At 40.3% G+C, this 20,033-nt stretch overlaps 1 protein-coding gene across 1 annotated transcript in view; it reads left to right on the forward strand.

Annotated features, from left to right (window-relative positions):
* The first annotated feature begins 1,373 nt into the window (after positions 1 to 1,373).
* ADAMTS19 (ADAM metallopeptidase with thrombospondin type 1 motif 19) overlaps positions 1,374 to 20,033 on the forward strand; it is a 152,601-nt gene continuing 133,941 nt past the window's right edge. Inside the window, exons 1-2 of the mRNA XM_074855368.1 lie at positions 1,374 to 1,595; positions 2,572 to 3,182. Of these exons, the coding sequence (XP_074711469.1) occupies positions 1,511 to 1,595; positions 2,572 to 3,182 (696 nt within the window). The 5' untranslated portion in view covers positions 1,374 to 1,510. The remainder of the gene's footprint in view (positions 1,596 to 2,571; positions 3,183 to 20,033) is intronic.

The following is a 20,033-nucleotide window of genomic DNA, read 5'->3' on the forward strand; positions in this document are numbered from 1 at the left end:
GCTTCACTTTAAATACATTTTTAAAGTAACCTAATTATCAAGGAAATACTAGTTTGCAACCTCTGAAAAACTCCCCTCTTCCTAAACTGTTAGATATAAATCTGTCATCTTGTTTTTACTAAGTCCCTCTCATTTTCTTCGTGTAAGCTGGCTCAGATGCCAAAAAAAAAGGACTGCTGTATGGTAACTTTTTTCCTATAAAACCAAACAACTAATCAAAAATACTGTTTGGAGGTAGTTGCGAATACATGTGTGTGCAGCATAGGTTTCAAGCAGCTATTGCACACAGCGGAGAGCAAACCCCAGCTGCATTTGGCTTCTGTGGAGTCTAAATGTGTTTTTTATTTGGAGCCTTAACATGTGATTTTTGTTTGTTTGCTTTGCTTTAAATTTTATACAACTAACTTTTAGGAAGAATTCTTGCAAGTTCGTAGCCTACCCTTAACAGCACTGATGGCTTTCCTTCGGCACTGGATTACTTTGCTTTCCCCCAAGGCACAGTAGTCACCTTTGACACCAACCACAGTAGGTAAAGCAGGAGAAGCTGTGATAAGAAATCAGGCTTTTAGAGGGAGGTGTTTACTTGTTGCTTATGCTGATGTTAGATGTGCACTTAAACCTTTTGCTCGACTCCTCATTTACTCACCCGTCTGCTGACAGGGTTGGGGTGGGAAGTGATGGGTTTCCAACGGAGAGCCGCGCAGTGGGGGCAAAAGGAGTTTAGCATCAAATTACACAAAACCAGGCTGAAATGGTCAGTCTCTGCCGCTCCCTGAGCCCGAGGCGCAGGCTGTGTAGACCACGCTGCTGGCGGTGGGGACGAGAGGAGCCCTTCCCGCTGCCGGGACGCACGCGGTGCGCGCCCGCCACGGCCGCTGGAGGCGGGCGGGGTGCGAAGCGCGGTCCCCGGCGGCCGCGCCCGCGCAAGGTGCCCGAGGGGCGCGGCAGGGACTCGGCTGCCCGCGAAGCCGCTCGGGCGCGGGCCCGCGGTGCGACTGCGGGAGTAGGGGGGGGGGGGGGGGGGGCGGCGGGGTGGAAGGAAGGGGGGCCGCGCCGGGGGCCCGCCCGGGCGGGGCGGGGCGGGGCCGGGCCGGGGCCGGCCGGGCCGGGGCCCGGCGCGTCCCGCCCCGTGGGGGCGAGGGCGGCGGGCGGGGGCAGCGCGGTCGCCGCCGCCGGGGCGCAGCTGCCCGCCCGCCGCCGGGCGCTGTGTGCGCGCACGGGCCGCGCTCCTGCCTGCCGGCGCCCGCGCCCACGCACACCCACACGCACCCGCCGCGCGCGGCTCACCCCGCGCTGCCGGAGGTGCCCGCCCGGCCGCCCCGGCGGGACGCGCGCTTCGCGCTCGCCTGCGGTTTCTCCGCGGGCGCCCAGGTGGCTGCGCTCCGCGGCGCTCCCTGCCCGGCCCGGCACGGCCCGGGCCGGCCCGGCCCGGCTCGGCTCGGCTCGGCTCGGCCCGGCTCGGCTCGGCCCTCCCTGAACCGCCTGGCGGCGTCCCGCGGGCGCGGAGCCGATGGGGATGGGCGGGAGAATGCGCCTGAGCCGCGTCTGCTGCGTTTTCTACCAGCTGTGCGTGCTGTCAAGCGGGCTCGCCGCAGGTAAGTGCGCGCCTTCCGCGGGACGGGGCCGAGCCTCGAGCGGCCTCCGTGCCCGGCCGGCCGCCGGTAGCCGGTTCTGCCCCGTTGTTCGGCGCCTTAACAGCTCTGCCCATCTCCTGTCACCGACGGGTGATCAGATAACGTGTACCTCCGCTGTGAGGGTCCTTGGCAGTGCGCTAGTCTGAACAAGATACTAGTTTTCATACTCAGCTGTGTCATCCCAGCAGTGCTATTCCTGGCGTGTGGTATGAATGGGTAAATAAAACTGTCTTCTGCCTCAGGCTGGTGGAGATTCTGTGTAGTCGGATGTTTATAAACATAATGCTGGTATGCTGGGAATTTTGGTTAAATTGTGATATGGTGTGTGTAATAAGCAGACCTCACTAATTAGTGATTATAATTCAGTTTGATTATAGCGATAATGATACAGCAAGTGCATGCATCTGCCACTTGTACTTACACTCGCGAATGTGCGGCCATGGGGTGTGTGTGCATTGAGCTGCACTTTTAAAATCATAGTGGGTCTTGCAAAACATGCAGAGAGCAACGTTTTTTTGTTTAGTTTTTCCCTGCTAGAATAACACTTTTTTTAGCTGTATGAAAAAGTTGCCACTTTGTCTAAATGATTAAAGGTTTGTGCAGCTCTCCTTGAGTGGAGGAGGTGGTCATGAAGAAGAGCATCCCCAGCTACTGGTACAACCACAACTTGTGCCCAGCTTAGGCTCCAGCTGCCTCCCGGCGATTACGGGGACGGTGGTGTGTCCCCGCCCGCTGCACAGGCACAGGGACATCTAGCGGCTGGCCCGCCTGCCGTGCCGGAGGACGCGGCCGGGGGCCAAAGGGAGCCCGCTGTATTTTGGGTGACACGCTTGGTGGGCTGGGAGCCAGAAGGAGCGTGTCGTGGGGGGCACGGGGTGGGTTTCTGGCAGGCGCTGGGTGCTCCGCTCAGGTAAAGCATCTGCTGGCCTTCCCGCAGGTCTCCATGCTTCAGAAGAAACTGAGGAGTGGGAGATCGTCTTCCCCGCGCTGTGGAGCAGGGGCCAGCAGGAGCCGGCGGGTGGCAGCGGTGGTGGAGGGGGCTGCAGTGCCGACCCCAGCGGTGGGAACCGGAGCAGCACCCTCAGTGCCCCCATCACACCTAGCCCAGTGGCCGGCAGTTCCCGGGAGGTGCGTTCAGTCTCCTCCTCGGTGGAGGGGCAGGTGCAGGCTGTGGGGGAGGCAGCCGAGGAAGAGGACACTGAGGATGAGTATGAGTCTCAGGAGTTTTACCACTGGTCCCCCCTCCCTCAGGGGTCTGGCGCTGCCTCTCAGTTGCCACCACCACCATCCCCACCACCACCACCTCCAGCGGAGGGCGGAGATGAGGTGCTGCTGAGGATCCCAGCTTTTGCTCGGGAGCTCTACCTGCTGCTCAAGAGGGACAGCCGCTTCCTGGCTCCTGGCTTTGCCGTGGAGGAGCGGCTCGGGGGTGAGGGCAAAAGCCCACCCGGTGCCGCACAGTCGCAACCTGAGAGAGCTTGTTACTACAGTGGTGCTGTCCTCCGCTACCCGGGCTCCTTCGCCTCCTTCAGTACCTGTGGTGGATTGGTAAGATGACCTTGCATGCAGGGGTAGCACCAAGGTCTCCATCCAAGTGTCAGCTTCATCTGCTGCTTTTCATTCCTGTCCCTTTCCTGAGGTCTTCTTCCTTTCATATCCTCTTGGGTCCTCCTCTGTACTTATTTTGAGACATTTTGCCATTCATACTTCTGTTATCCCACTCATAATTTTTCTCAAATCCCATTTCTGCCTTTATCATGTAAAGTTTTTATGTTTGTCCTGTTTCCAGATACACTTTCATCTCTTAGTCCCATACCTTTCTTTTTTGGATCTCCTTTTTATTCTGTGCCATTTTTCCTTCAACTTTTCTCATCTCTATCCTTAGTTTTATCTTGGTCTACAGTGTGTGCTTGTAATTAGTTACCTGCATGCTCACTCTCTTTTCCTTATATCGTCTCTCTTCCAGTCCATCTGTAATCCCTTTGTTCTTCATTCCCATCCTATGTTCTAAAGTTATCTTTCTCATCAGTGTTATCTTTCATATCTTCTGCATCTCTGTTTTCCGACTGTTCTGTCTTTCCTACTTCTACAAATATTTATGTCTGCTTTCTCATCTTCATTATTCCTTTTCTTTCATTCCTCTTATCCCTTTGGCCTTTTTTCTCTACCTCACAACTTCCCAGATGTGGTACCTGTAGTTACTTGGATTTGGGACTCCCTACCCTTCTTTCAGTTCCTCCATAGAAGTATGCAATGAGTATGTTCTCAGCAGAAATGTTAATAGAGTCAGACCTTTTGAATGGTTGTTACTTCTGTGGCATACCTCCCTTTTTTAAAACAAATTTCACCTGCTATGATTTCTGTTGGATCAGTTGTGATTTTTACCAGATAAAGACTAGAATTGGGCACACTGACAACAGCAGTGGTGATCCAGTGAGCTGCAATCCCAAGATACTTGGGGGTGGATGGAAAGAGTAGAAAGCAGCTGAGATGATGTAAAATGCTGGCAAGATTTTAAACAAAACCAATTATTACTACTATTATTTTCATCTTGGGCCTTTATATAGCATCATAAATGCACACGCCTACAGCACTTTACAGAATATAGAATACAAATAGTAATGGTGCTAGGGAGAGTTAACATCATCATGACCCTGGGTTTTTTGGGTGGCTAGGTGGGTGTAAATCACCCCAATCACATGATAGATGTTTTCTTGTATTTTTTTCCAAATCTGAACGTCTAACTTGTTTCATTGTTGATTCATGAAGATACTCCTGCCTGGTTTTTATTTGCATGGTCATGAAGTGAAACCAGGTAAAATGTGGAAATTTTACACTGCTTATTCATTTGCCTGTTTGGACTTACTCAAAAGTCAAAACCCAAACTGAAAGTGGTGGAGAGGGAACATATGTGGATTGACACCAAATAAAATACTTGCCTGAACTCCTGCGCAGTGAAACAATCAAGTTTCACACAACTCTTAAGTGGTTGGCATCTAATTATTAACATTTTGTCAGATTTTCCAAAGCGTGGTAGCAGAATTAATTGTGGAGAAAGATACTGAAAGTCACCTGAAGGTGGTTTGAAAGCAATCAGGTAAAGGATTTTTATGTTCTGGAAAAGCATTTGACTTCTGTACCTTGTTCTTGTTAGAATATTACTTCCTTCTACATTGTGTATAGGTAAATGGTAATGCAAAGAAATTGGTAGAGATAATTATCACAAATGTCTGCTCAAAAGTGATGTACGTCATTGCATATCTGTAATTCCTTTGAGTTGATTTGTTGAAATTCACTGTTCAAATAGACCCCAGTTCCTTAGGAGTCCCATTTATAATTTTTGATTCAGTCAGACTTTTCCTAGGAGTACCAGCTCATTCCCAGCCTACTGGCCATTTAAGCATGTATATGCCCAGATGATGTTCCCCATTCAGAAAGCTGCAGCTGAAATATAAACTATTCTGTGTATCTCAAAACTGGAAACTGTTGCTGATGTTGACTGGTGTTGTCATGATCCTCAACTGCATGGTCTTGTTCGCAGTGAAATAGTTAAGCAGCTATTTTTCCTGACAGTGTTGATGTGTCGGGCATGTAGTTTAAAAAAAAATAAAAAAAATTGCACAGTGCTATTATGTCAAAGTTGTCACAACAAATCTTGAAGTTATTTGTCATTCTTTATTCAGTCATTGCTTGGGATCTATTATATATGTAAGTTGCTCTGTTTCCAAGAGTCTTGAAAAAACATCATACATGCGTTGCATATTCCACCCTGTTTCCTCTAGGCTTTGCCCTGCAAAAAGAGCCAAGCAATATTTCAAACTACATTTTCTTTTTTAAGATGTAAAAATCCATTGAAACTTGAACCTACAAATACTTTATTGTAGTTACCTCAATTACAATCTATTTTTTCATTTTAAATATTAAGACATTTCAGAGAAAAAATGGTATGAATATCTTAGATATAGTCTTAATTTCAAAGCCTTGCAGACTTTGTGTTAGGATTACTACACTGCATACACTTTGGAAAGCCAACAAATGGGCTGTAAGTCCCTTAATATGCAGCTTAGATTCCACTCAGCAATTTTTCTTTTCAGTGTGAAATACAGCATCTCTTTCTAACAACAAAACTTCCACCATTTTGTTCTTTGGATAGTAGCCTTTTAGTGAATCTCTTTATTCACCAACAAAAGTAACAGTAGTCTGAAGACAACAGTGATTTTGCCACACAGGAGGAAGAGTGAAGTGTAAAGAAAAGATTTGGCATGCAGTGGCGGGTGATACATGGCAGTACATATGTGTGGCTGATGCTGTAGGGCTAGTTTTGTGAAAAGATACCAGATCTTCAATGAAATGAAATGACATGAAAAAAAGGCCTTGCATGAAATTGTTGTTGCCATCCAAGTTAGGATGTTGGTGTTGGTTCCAACTTCTTAAGGCATGAAGAGACCTGACATGCCAGAGACATTCAGGAAACTGAAAAAATGTCTATGTAGAAGTCTTAACTGCTCCTTCTGTAGGCAGAAAAATGGAAGAATATTGTTGCAGATGTTAGGCACCTTATCCCCTTGAAGAGGGATTTAGATGCTCGTTGAATAGTTCGCTGATTGCAGTTGGGTAAAGCATGAAACATACATCATGACATGACATGAAACCTTCTCCATATTTCTTATTTCACAGTTCTTGAGAGCTTCAGTAGTGTGTTTTTTCTTGAGCTATTTGTCAAAAACCAATATGGAGGGGATTCGTAACATACCATGTTAATCATGTGAATATACAAGTGAAAGTTGAAGCTGTATTCCCAGACAATTACTAACCAAATTCTGACTGCCAGCATTAGCTTCATTTGGCAACCTATCTTGACAGGTGAAAGGAAACATAACGCAGTGGATATTTTCTAAGATCAAATTAAAGACTGGAGATATGCATTGACAGCCTAGGAACTCTTATCACCATGGGCTTGGTGTAACCGCAGAGTTCGCATGATCAGTGGTGACAGCCCTATCCAACTCCTTGGTAAAACACCTGTGTATTCTTACATCCTTGTGTAGCTCAATGACATTTGCTCTGAGTATGTTTTGGGATTCTGCACTGGTGCTGTGGGAAGATTAATAGGGAGAGGTTTCCAAGAATTCTTCATCTCTATGCTGACTGCCTACTTGTTGTTCATCGTTAGCCAAATACCAGGGTGTAAGCAGTCCTGCTGATGCCAGTGAGACTGCTCTTCTGAAAGTGATGAATTGCAGAGCTGGACCATTAATTACTTAAATGGTCGTTTCTACTGCTTGCTTATGTTCTGCCATAATATTTGAAATAAGAAAAAGCAGCATGTCAAATATTGTTAAATAGTTTTATTTGTAACTGGAAATATATGTAGCTTAAAACTGGTGGTACTTTCAGAGCGTGCTCCAGGAGAAACTTACTGTGGACTTAGAATTAAGAAACCTGGCTACTGGCTCTTTACCAATGACCTGCTCTGCTGCTAGCATGGAAGTTGAAGTAGTCTCGCTGCATTTCCCCAAAGAAAGCTGTAAGCGCGGCAAATGTGTGCTTTATACCCCACGTAATTTATTTCAGAAAGAGAAGCATTTAATGTCATTTTTTCTCAGCACTGAACTGCTCAGGTAGTGCTCTGTGGCTATGTGGTGACAGGCAGGGGTTTTCACAGTATTTCTTTGTCTTTTTAACTGAAGCAGTCTGCCATAAATAGAGAACAGCTAGGCAGAGAAAGGATTTAAATGTCTTCTTATACCGAAAGCAATGTGATATGTTTAAACTGTTAGGAAGTGCAAGTAAGAGGAAATGTATACACAGAGGATGGATAGGAGAATGCAACTCCATACAGCTATGCTGTTCATTGCAGCACTTGGCAGATTCTCTAACAGAATATGTGTGGAGATCTGCCTAAACAGACAGCATTGCCAGCTGGGTCAGTTTACTGGAGAGAAGCTTTGAAATTCATCGGTGTGGTTCTGTATTTTCAGTGGATCTTAAGAATGTGAAATGGTCAATAGCATTATTTATAGTTCTCTAAATCCCCGAAGAGTCAGTGTCAAATACTACTTGAAGTGAAAAATAATGTGCATTTGCCCAGTGACTTGAGTGGGAACATGTATTAACACATCTCCAATCCAATGAAGAGCTCTCTCCAGAGAAGTGTATGGCGCTTTTATTAGGCCTCATTGCCATTAACAAGCAGGTATTTAAAAATCTGATCTATAGTTTATCGGCAAGTAGTCACAGATCTACTCCAGCTGTTATACATACATTTAAAGCGCACTATCCAAAGCAATGCTGCCAGCATCAGCAAAAGACTGGATGTCAGTAGTTCTGTGTCATGCAGAGATGTGCCAGATATCATTGACCAGCATATTTTAACAAATACTTTCTATGGTAACGTCCTACCTTTACAATAAAGCTGAAATAAATTAGGATGTGATAAAAACTGTGTGCTTTCTTTGTCTAATGGAATACTTGTATGTAAGAGCTGAAAAAAACCTGAAGCACCTTTACAGGAAATGTATGATTTTAAAATTTCTGACATAAACTGTGTTTTGAAGATCCCTGCTATTAAGTAATAGTAAGGGAATGACACATGATGTATTCAAAATATTTTAGATTTTTTAGGATATTCTAAATTCACAAGACCCTTAAATTCAGGATACATAGTAGAGCTTCTACAAAACTAGAATTTTTCATTTTGTATCTATCGCTCGAGGACAGTCTGACTTTACAGGTTGTCTGTCTCAGAACAAGCAGAATGAAATTGTAATAGAACAGTAGTAACAAAAAATATTTTCTGTATTCCTAAAATTCTGCACACAGTCACTTTTGAGGAAATGAAAAAAGGCTGAATCCTTGTTTTGACATCTTTCCTCCTAGAGAAGGGTTTTAACCACAGTGTTTAGACATTTTTACATGGGAAAACTCCCAATAAATATAGTTCTTCGTTACACTTCCTAGTGATTCCTGCAATGAAAGTAGCGTCTGACATGGCAAGTATACTTGAATTCTTGGACAGCTTGGGCGCTTTTGGAAAGCTGTACTGAACTTCTACCTTTTGGTTCTACAGCTTCTTTCAGTGGCAGTGCAGTACTTAAACCTGCTGCAACTCCTTTTCTGTCAATAGGGACAGACTGGTTGGGAATGCATAGATTGGTTGCACTGTGTGTGAGTAGTGAGCCTGAGATTTGCTGTGCACATGCAAGCATGAGAATCCCTGCTTTTGTGGGTCTCTTGGAGCCGGTGCTCAGGAGCAACTCATGGGCATCATAAATTGCCCTGGGAAACTGGGCTATTGCAGGTCGTGAGCTCCTGGTGTAAGGCTCTGAGACTTCTAAGAAGTCTCAGTGAAACTGGAGAACAGCTACCCCATTACATGTCCTGGACCATACAGTACCAACATACAAGCCTGAAGTGGGTTAAATACCAAGCCTCTTGTCAGCCAAAAATAGTACCCCTACCTTCCCACTTCAATGATGTTGCAGTTACACATTGCTATTGAGTAACTTCCACACCAGACACTTTTCCAGAAGGAACTGGAGACAATTACAGCTCCTTTACAGTGCTGAGTGTAAGCATTAGAAAACAGAGATCACCAACAATTTTTTGTAAAAGGGGAAAGAAAAAAGATTGTTAGCAATATTCATGGTCCATTTGATACATATAGGCTAAAGTTTGACGTTGCAGGAGGAGGATTATAAAATTAAATGGGATTATCCTTAAAGGCTGCCAGGATGAAATGAAGTACACATTCCCTCCTATACACCCAGCTTCCTGAGATCCTAAAATAAAGAAGAGGACAAATACAAGCATTAAAATACATATTTAGATCCCCTCTTTTTAAAAACTAGGGTAAACTCAAGACAGAAAAATGTGGGAAGTCACAGGTGTGTTTTGGGGGATTTTTTTCCATTATCTATTTACAGTGCTAAACTATTTCTTAGCGCACAGTCTGCCTACTGTTTCATTGTGAGTTTGTTAAAGAAATGAAACTTTGCTGAGAGGGACAGAAACATGTGAATGAGGATACTCTTGTGAGTATCCCTCACTGAGAGGTCACAGGTTCACCAAGTTTTTCTTTGTTGACTTTAGCTTATTTGTGTTTTAAATTCTTTAAACGGGCAGTATAAAATGTCATCAGTAGAAATGGGTGGGCCAGGTAGGGCATGAGTGGAAATGTCATCCCTTAACAGAAAGCAGCTCTGCTCTTTGGGTTTCTTTGCAGAAAAAACAGAAGCACCCCTGGGAAAATAAAATGTTGGACTAAAATTTGGTCCTTCCACCTCTGCGTAGGGTAGAAGAACCAATGAAGTGTGGTGGTGTTCCTGGGAGAATACCCATACTTTCATTGTATGTGTTGAATGTGGGTCGGGTTGCTCCTCCTGGATTTACATGGCAGGGGAATGTGGAAGGGAGTAGGGCAGCCAGGCTTTCAGGAAGTGTGGTCTCCAACAGGACAAAACAAGTAGTTTACATGAGATTAATTTGGCATGCTTAGGCCAGATGCATCTTCCTCCAGAATAGATTTATCTGCTATTTTTGTTTAATCCCTCTGTTTTACTAAAATCTCTTCATTATAATCTCACCTTGAACATCTAATGAAGCACAACTGAAAACACAGTAGAGAAGCCAGAGAAAATTAACATTAAGAAAGTGACTATGGCCAGCTGGAATACCCAGCATATATGTACAAGCAAGCACTATTAACAAGCATTGCTTTATCCTACCTTAACAGCAAGTTAATTAGAAACAGAACTACTAAGTATGGTTCATTTTTATTTTTTCATAAAGGAGTACTGAAGATTGTATCCCTTTAAATGTTTGACTAGTGTCATTAAGAACCATAACCAATGAAGATCTATGTAAAAATAAGGGACTAAAACCCTCTTTGTTTCTATTTTCCTTCCTGAGCTCTGATGCTGAAGTCTGTTGCTATTCATCTTTGTCTTTCTGGATGAAACATCATTTGGTTGGATTTTTGGTTTGTGTGTCTGAGAACTTTTGTGAATTGATATGAAGCATAAGTCTGTTAGACATAGGAACAGTAGTGTTAATGTAAAGCTGAAAGGTTTAGAAAATCGGTTTTGATTTAGGTTGAGACTACATTTGACCTATAACGATCTCTGTTTCCTTTAATATTAAACGCTGGGGCATGGTATGCGAGATGTTGGGCCAAGATGCCTCAGACCATGTGGTAATGATTCCTTTCTCCTTCTGAGAGCTATCCTATAATCATGTAATCATTCCATTCTGAGACAGGTTTGATTTGTGATCCTAATCCTGCTTATAATAGCCTGCTGTTCTTCTGAAGTGCTTAGTTTCAGTACAGATACTTCCTTTGCAATATATTTCCAAGCTATAATTATAAATGAGAAATATGCTATCTCCAGAGTAGCTTTATTTTAAAAAAATTGAAACTGTTGTGAGTCACTTAAGATCTTTACCCATTGTAGTCAGTAAGTATAAAATTATCAAGGTTGTTTTGCAAGGTACAGAAGCGAGATGGTAAATCAGAAAAACTGGGTAAATTAATGAGTAAAGTTTTTTCATTAATTGAATTAGTAAAGTTTTGACTCCCTAGTTTGAAGGTAACTGCTTTAAAAAGAAGACAGAGCACTTAACCTCTCCCAGCTGCAACTGTTAAGGTTAGTGAAATTAACATTTAGTTTTGTGTCCCTGACTTTTATTCATATCTCATGATATGTGCTGGTTGCTTCTTCTATAGCAAATGAATCAAGATTTTTAAAAGAAACAAATGTTCTCTGGGTTGCAAGCCTTGTAATTTTATTTTAAAAGCACTGTTCTTTGCCTTTCTTTTTAAAAAATATCCTTGGATCTGCAAGAATGGAGATTCTTTTTGGTAGTTAATAACAGATTATCACGGGGAAAAAATAGGAACATCCATGATTTTGAAGATGTAATACCATAACAATATGGGAGCTGGGAAATAGGGAGGAAACAATAGGTGTAGTAGTCATTATGGAGTTGATGGTATGTGAGGGTATTCAAGCATCCATCTGTGAAAATTGATGGTCATGTACAAGTAGCATGCAAATGATGCACATCTCTCTTTGCTGTGTGATAAAGAGAGCTACCACGGTAGGAAGGGATGAGTCAAAGCCATTTGGATTTGGGGGAGAATGAGATGTTTGGAGAAGTTCTTCTGTAGAGCATGTGCCTTTCCTTACTCTGGTCTCTTACTGATGACTTTATGGACATAGCATGAAAGCTGGTTGGTTGCTCTTTGTTTAGCTGAAGCAGCAGTGTAGTGGAAATGGTGAATACATGCATGTGTCTGTTATATTGTATATCCAGATGGTAGCTGGTCAAACTTTTATAAACCAATAGCCCAAAATATCTATATTAGATTTAAAATCAGATGTACGTGTGTATTAGCAGTTCAGTTAACCTTTTGTTGTTAACCTGTCATTGCCTGGACAATCTGGTTATCTTGGTTTTTTCCATTGCTTCTAATAATGGCATAAATAAGCAAAGAAGTATTATTTGGAAGGGAAATGATGAAGAACATTTCTAGTGTAGAACAATGTATTTAGAATGATAAATCAATATTGTAACATTAGTTGTTAATAATCCATGCATCTACACAGAAGTGAATAGAAGTAAAAGTTTTTGGAAGCCTGTGCTGTGAATGTTTTTCTTGGGTCTGCCAGTACTTCAGTCAGAATTATTTTCTGAATGAGTTTTGCATCAAAAAATGTAGAAATGTGCCCAAAATTGACTTGTGAAGTGATTTAGTTTCTGTGTGATTGTCCTCCAACAATTGCATATGCTTGTTTTATGATCTCAGCTGTGCTACCTTAAGTTCTCGTTAGATGTCGGAAGTTTAACTGGGTCAAGTCAGGTCAAGCTTATTTAGATAGCAGTATGTTAAGGAAAATACAGATATTTCTGCATGTATGTCAGTTCAACTGGGGACAACTTTTTATGATTCAGTAAATCATGATTCAGAGTAGATGTCCTGTTATGACTCTTGGGGCTTAAGGGGATACTGGCTAGAACTGCCCAAGTAACAGCTAGAGCTGTTACAGTAATGCCATCTTTTATATAAAATGTTAGGCTGTGCTTCAGGTGTGCTTAAACTTCTCAGTGCTCTTTTTGTCAGTGAGAACACTCATTACCCTGGCGATTAGATTATAACCTTGAAAACTCAGGTGTAACTCTGCTTAAGGCTTCTAGTATGAAGTGCTTTGCTTTTCTTCTGAAGATGGGAGACTGGAAGAAAAAGGGACACAGAAAAGCTGAATTGCTCTGGGATACAGCAGTGGGTGAAGGCTGAGTTCTTATTCTTGGTATGTGCAGGGAACATAAGGCCAGGTTTGCACACATATTCTCAGGATTTAATATTTAACTGCGGTCTTGCTTAATTTGCTTTTTAAAAATACTCTCTAAGCACAAAGCTGTCTGGATCTATGCTCTATTGTAATCTCTGTGTGAAACTCTTCTAATTTAAGCAATTTTTAAAATCTTCTGAGAATTGACAAGCTTGTTGCAGGTTAGGGGACAGGAAGTTGCATAGATGATTTTATGCCTAGAGAGTTCCCCGATCTCATTTGTCCCTGTATGACGTAAGTGGATCTCACCCCAAATATTTATTAAGTAACATGTGAGGGGAGTGAGGGAGTTAAAAGTAGAAGAGGGTTTATAGAGTAAAATGGATACAATTATGTATATAAAAAACTTAGTTTTCTAATTTCTGGCTGATGGTCGTAACATGTTTCCCTTCTTCTGTCTGATCACCTGTTTCTTCTGTAGTAACCTATCTAAGGACACATAATAACAAAGATTTCTTCTGTGTCCCTTTGGGCTTTTTTTTCTTCTAATATTAAATTATTTGCATTGGAAATAATGGAAGGAAACAATTCATTCCTTTCTTGTTTTATTTGGGTGATAAATGTTTTGCTTGTTTGATAAAAACAAATTCGCTTAAAAGAGACCAGTTACGACTGATGCTTCTTGGTTCAAGATGCTAATATCAAAACTCCATTCTGCTCACCATTTTTATTTTTATACACAAAATCAAGCTCTAGGGTTTTTTTTAAAAAAAAAGGAAGAAAGCCTTCTTCCAAAATCTATTTTTTTCCTATTAGTTAAAATTATCGTTCTTGAAAAATAATTACTCTTCCTCCTTTCATGAGGGTAGCAGAACTTTAGTTTCTATGTGCAACAAAAGGTAAATTTATATTTTTTCCCCAAAAAAGAGGAAGGAGAAACTAAGCTTGGAAGTTAAAGGCAAAAAACCCTACGCCTAGTTTGGAAAAAAATCTATATATGAATTTCAGTTAGGAGTGGAGTCATAGAAGTATATGACTTCTATATATTTTTAACTTTTTTAAACACTGTGAATCTAAAATGATACTAAATTGTGAAAGTCTTATTTATTTCTCTTAAAGCCACCAGTTCTGGATTCATGTAATTCTAGAGAGAGATATAAAAAGCCTAAGCATAACTTTATTTTATAGATGGACTAACTTGATGTGTTGAAGAATAGTTCTATGCCCATAACTATAATTTATTTTCCTTTCTTGAATTACTGTTTTCCACAGTTAGTAGCTTTGGCAAATTGTAGATTTGAATGAAACTGAATTTCATGTAGTGTTGCTGTGAATTAAATAGTCTTTGAATGCAGTTCAGCCCCTCCCTCAGAAGAAAAAAAAAAATGGAGTTGTGGATAGATATTTCAATAAGGATTAGCAGAGATTAAATTTCTCTATGGACAATCATGGGTGGGTTTTGGAGCTGTGCCACATCCCTCTGTGGCTACAATGAAAGCACGTGGGTTTGAACAATGGTAGCTCATTGGTATGCACTATTTGAGTGTTTTACATGGATGAGTCAATTTAAACTTGGATCCCTTGTGTTGGTCTTTTTGGTACTAGTCTAGGTGTTTGATCTAATGTAGGTTACAAACACAGTTGCTGGTATTTTATGTTTAAATCTCCTTCATGGGACTCAGTGTAGAAAGCTTTGTGCTCATCCTTTGTGTACTGTTACATTTTTGCCTGCATCAAATAGCATTGTAGATTCTGATGGTATTAAACCCAGGTTTGCACTAAAGAAATGGCGTTGATGCAGTTTCATTAGCTAGAGGTACAGCAATTTGATTCATACTCCGAAAGAGTGGTTTTTTAATCTTACCACAAGAACTACTGAAGTTGTTCATATTACACCAAAATGCTCTGAAGAAACACATCTGTACAAGCACTGAGTCTTTAATTGCAAGGATTTTTTCCGTAGGTGATGCGTTTCCATAGATGTTGATTTTTCTGGGACTAGTCATGTTTAGCTTTGCAAAGGGACTTTCTTACACAATGTTAATAATTACTGAAATGTTGTTATATAATGGATAATCTGGAATATCACTAAACCTGTTCATTGTAAATAATTTTTAACTTAAGATTTATGGAATAAAGTTTTTTAAATACTGGCTTACTTTAGAGAAGTTGTATTTATTCAGGAAAGTGGATATGGTTGGGATTGTGAATTTTTATTTTTTTTAGTAGTAAATCAGTGGTCATGTTCCATTTAATATAGCATGTACTTCATGAGCAAAACCAAGTGATTGTTAACATCATGCATCACTTGGTTATGACAACATGATAGACATAACTTACAGGTTAGGTGGCCATTTTAAAATTTGATTTTTGTGCCAGTTTCACTTTGAATTGTGCAAGTAAAGGGCTGTATCATGCTTGTTCAAGTGTAATTGTATCTTGTTTTTCAGTCTGATTGCAGTTTATTTTGTTGGTCTGTATTAGTCATCTGTGGTTGGTTGAGCATGTTGCTGCAGCATACTTTTTGAAGCAAAATAAATTAAGGCTTTCCAGAACATTTCAGGCAACAGAAAAGAAGCATCTTTATTCATTAGTCAGTTGGTCCATGCTCCAACAATGAAGTTGAAGTCATGCGATCAAATAAAACATACGTTTAATGTATGATTGTATGGGGAACAAAATTAAGATCTTTGTCCATAGGACTCAAATGTTTGATATCTTTGAATATTTTCCTTCGGTTTAGCAGCCCTGGTAGTTGGTTAATGCTTACTTTTGTAATGGTAGTTACTTCCTTCAGTTCTTTTGGAAACTGTACTCTGATCACTGTGTTTTTGATGAACCAAACTGAAGGCATAGTCTTTGTGAGTTGCTGTACTATTAGTGGTTTTCCAGCTTCTTGAAACGTAGACCTACATGAAAATAAGAACTCACAAAAATAAAAAAGTAATTCTCTAGCCCACATAGGGACAGGTCAGAATATTAAACCTGAAGGCCAAAATGCTGGGAGACCACTGAAAGAACTTCTTTAACAAAAAAAATGGTTCTAATTGTAGTTGACCAGTTAGAGCTGTGAGTACAGAAAGTTTATGTGGTCTCTTAGTAGGATAAAAAATGCCATTTTAATTAAATTTATTTGTGATTAGTAGTATATTTTTTGTGCAAGTGAAGAGGAATAAGCTAGGTGGCCAATTCATTACTTCTGCACAGATGTTGCCTCATTTGTCTTCCCTTTCAACATTACAAAATTGAGAAGGCCTCTTCTGATCTTAGCTATAATGTATAACTTACCATAGTATGAGGGCTTGACAATAGTTGACATAGACACAGTGGTTTTGAAAGAGACATAGGGTGGTCTTTAGTGTCATTATTTTTAAAAAATAATAAATACTTAATGTTAGGCAAGGTTTCTGAACCAAAGATACCTATTGTATTAATTCAACTTACGTCATTGGAATAAATAGACAACCTTTAAGGCTTTCTAGCCCTTCTTCAGAGTGTCTGTTTCTTCTGTAATAGAAGCAAAACTACTTGACAGATAAGAATAATTCTGGAATCTAACTAGTTTTACTAAACAGTTCAACCTTCTGAGATAAAGAGTAGGAGCTACTGAGTGAAGGAAGAAATGATCAGAAAGAGACCAGTAATTTATTACATGATGGGTTGGCAGAATGGGTGATGTTTTCTTTTGTGACATAGTCATGTTTGCCATAAAGTCTGTATTGGTTTAGGCATCTAAGGTTGAAAATACCATATTTGTTTTCTTAAGGATTGCAGAGTGTGCCTTGTATGAAGTTACAGATACTCTGCACATTTAATAGCTGCACCACAGATGAATTCTGGCTTGCTAATAGCTGTCTATATTCCTAGTGATATTAGTCAATCCTTACATAGTTATCTGAAGTAAAAACATACAGTATAGTTTTTTAATTTAAGTTAGTTTAAAAATCAATTTTTTCAGTGTGTCTTTAACCCAGTGTGCCTTGAAAACAGGTTTTAAATTGACTGTCACATACATAATGTAAAGTTGACTTCCCATTTTAACAATGGCTTGTAGCACTTGGATCAGAAATGATAATTTGATTTTAAAATTTTATAAAATAGTCACCTGTGCTAAGAGTAATAGACTTTCTGTACCTCATAAACTTCCAGGGGGCTGCATAAGGAAAGGAAATAAGAACATGCCTGTGGTAAGACTGCATTTCTTAGTTTGTAGTTTCTAAGTATAAATCTTCAGTTGTTAGTAATTTTGAATTTATTATTTTGAAGATATATCTGTGGAATACTTTACATGACTGAACATGAAACTCCATATGTGAAAGAAAATGGAATTTCATGTACTGCAAACTTGAAGACCAGATCATCTCTGTATTGTATAGTCTCTCTCTCTTCCCTCTCCTTTTTTCCCTGTTTGTTTAAAGGAAGTAAAGCCTAAACACTCGGTAGATTAATAGGTGTATAGCTGTGGAGAAGGTGTATTCAAAATCTGCGTAGCTGCAATTTAGTAAAAAAAAAAAGTTTATTTACACAGTAATTTTAGCTTTGTAACATGGTAACAGGAAAAAAAAGAGGCGTTTAGAGTGTTTATGCTTCTGTCAAACATTTTTCATGTGTGTGTGTTTCTATGCAACCGCAACTGTTTGCTTCGTAGATGTGCAATTGAAAGCTAGTCTTTAAATTGTTTATGTCAAAATCTTAAGATGTAGCCACTAGTTTTGAATGTCTCAGATTATTAGTATTCAGCATATACATATATGCTCCCCAAACTGAATGCTAGTTAAGAATACATGAGCATAAATATCTTAGCCAAATTTATATTGCAAGGCAGTGACAGAACAAGGTTAGAATTCAAAACTTAAAACAAAGACAGAGAAAAAGTAAATAATAGAATTGGACTAGAATTTAGAGATCAGGACAGTATCAACTTAGTACAACATCACAGCCAAGTACATGTCCCCTTTGTGAGAGGTGATGATGTTGATGTAGGCAGTGGTATAGATCAGCTGTTCTTACCAGGAAAAAAACAAAATTGCAGCAGAACAGAGTTGTAGGGATTGTTCAGCCTAAACTGAGGAAGTACAGAATGAGCTGTTATATCTTTTAGAAACTGTATACACAGAAGTGTTCTATTATTCATGCAGAATTGTAACACTGTTGCTTTTTTTAATACCTTGGACAAAGATGTTTGAGTAGATTTTCTTCCTTTCTGAATGTATGTGACACTTCAGTAGGATTGCATAAATTTTTCCTTACGTTTTTTCTCTTTATTTGCATATGTCCCTTTGTTGTATTCCATGCTCCACCTACTGCCCATAAGGTCCACCAGGTCCATTTTAGTAGATCTGCTTTCCATCCATCCATCCATCCATCCATGCACTCAGTGAGAAGTCCGTACCGGTGCAGGGGGTGAATCTGTCCCAGGCGCTGCACTTGGCATTCATCCTTGCTGAATTTCATGAGGTTCCTGGTGATAACTATTTATAAAGATATATTTATACGTATATTTTATATGGCACTAAAATGAGGTCACATGAGTGACTGGTATCTCCCTGAGATCCACATGTCCATCATTCTGCAGCTGTAAAGATGTTGGGCCTCTTTTTGGCCATCCCCATTCTTTATGTTTTCACCTGGCTCATAGATGACATTCTTTGTCTGGTCATACCTCTTCAACCCCCAAAATTTTAAATTATCTGAGGATTACTAGTTTCTATGGTGCAAATCATTAGGTAACATAACTAGCTTCCTGTGACATGTTTGTAATAAGTTATCTGCAGTTAGACACAGCTGGTTTGGTTGCCATCTATTTTTTAGGAAAATAGGCTATAGGAATCGTACATTTATCTTTAGGAGTTTGTAATTCATATTTGTTGCATTTCTGTTTGAAGCATTTGAAAATAGCACTTAGAATTGTGTTATGGTAGTAGGTTTCAATGAATTATTGTTAAAGATACTTCAGATACCTCCAACTGGAACAGGTTATACTTGTCTCTGTGGAGAGAAAGAGCAGCATATGTGCATCTAGTTCATGGGACAGATTTCTGTAGTTGTTCCAGAAAGAGTCATCTTAAGAACTATAGGGTTTCGTGCTTTTTTATGTATGTTTAAATTATGCTGTGCCTTCTCAGTGCAAGACTTAAAAGGGCTTGGGATGAGTTCTGTGTTTTAAAGCACTGAGCCTCTTCCAGTGTTTTGACACATCTAATTTGACTAAAGCAAACTACAATTAAACTATACTTCTGGGTAACTGCTGCCAAAAAAAGAGTGTACAGTGAAGTTCATTTACAATGTGCTGTTGAAGCAATAAATCTGTGAAAAGAGTAACATATGTTTAATTTCAGTGAACTTCTTAAAGTTTGTTTTTGTTTTTGTTTTTTTTTTTAAAAGAATCCATGAAAGCTTATGCGTGATGTTGTAATGAACCTGCTGGCACATTACTTAGAAGAAAATTTCACCACCGTATCTAGCTAGTAACATGTGTGCCCTACAATACAGGAAAATTAAGTAGCGTCAAAGACCAATAGACAAAACTAGTTAGACCTAGGAGTCTGAGATGAAAAAAGGTATTTCTGTAAAAACAGAATGTCAGCAGTAACAATGACCTTAAAATAACAAATTGGAAATAGCAAACTGTAGGAACTCTGTTCTGTGATGATCCTACTATGTGTTTGATTGTTGTTCTGTGCTTTCGCACTTTTTAAAGACTTTATTCTCCATGTTAAGATGGCTGCCGGCCAATGGAAGATGTACCTTTGGTATTGGTGTGATCATTCTGAAGTCCCACTCTCACAAATATAGCTGGCTTAGTGAGAGGCAGGGTTCCAGCAAATTTTGCCTAGTTTTCAGTATGACTTTTGTTCATATTAATGTGGAGAGAAGGCAGTTTTATATTATAAGGAGCATATTCTTTTTGATGATTCAGTATTTTTGAAAGAAAAAACACTCTTTTGCTGGAAAGCTCCTGGCCATTTCTAGTAATGAAGAACCTAGCTTGTGTAAGAACAGGAGGTAAGATTGAAAGCAACATGTGGGGAGTTGACTTTGCTTTAGTGGTAAATTCAGATCTGGGAGGTACAGGAGAATTAAACAGACCAAAGGCTGTTGTAAGTGG

The sequence above is a fragment of the Strix uralensis genome, chromosome Z (assembly GCF_047716275.1).
Source record: "Strix uralensis isolate ZFMK-TIS-50842 chromosome Z, bStrUra1, whole genome shotgun sequence".
Lineage (NCBI taxonomy): Eukaryota > Metazoa > Chordata > Aves > Strigiformes > Strigidae > Strix > Strix uralensis.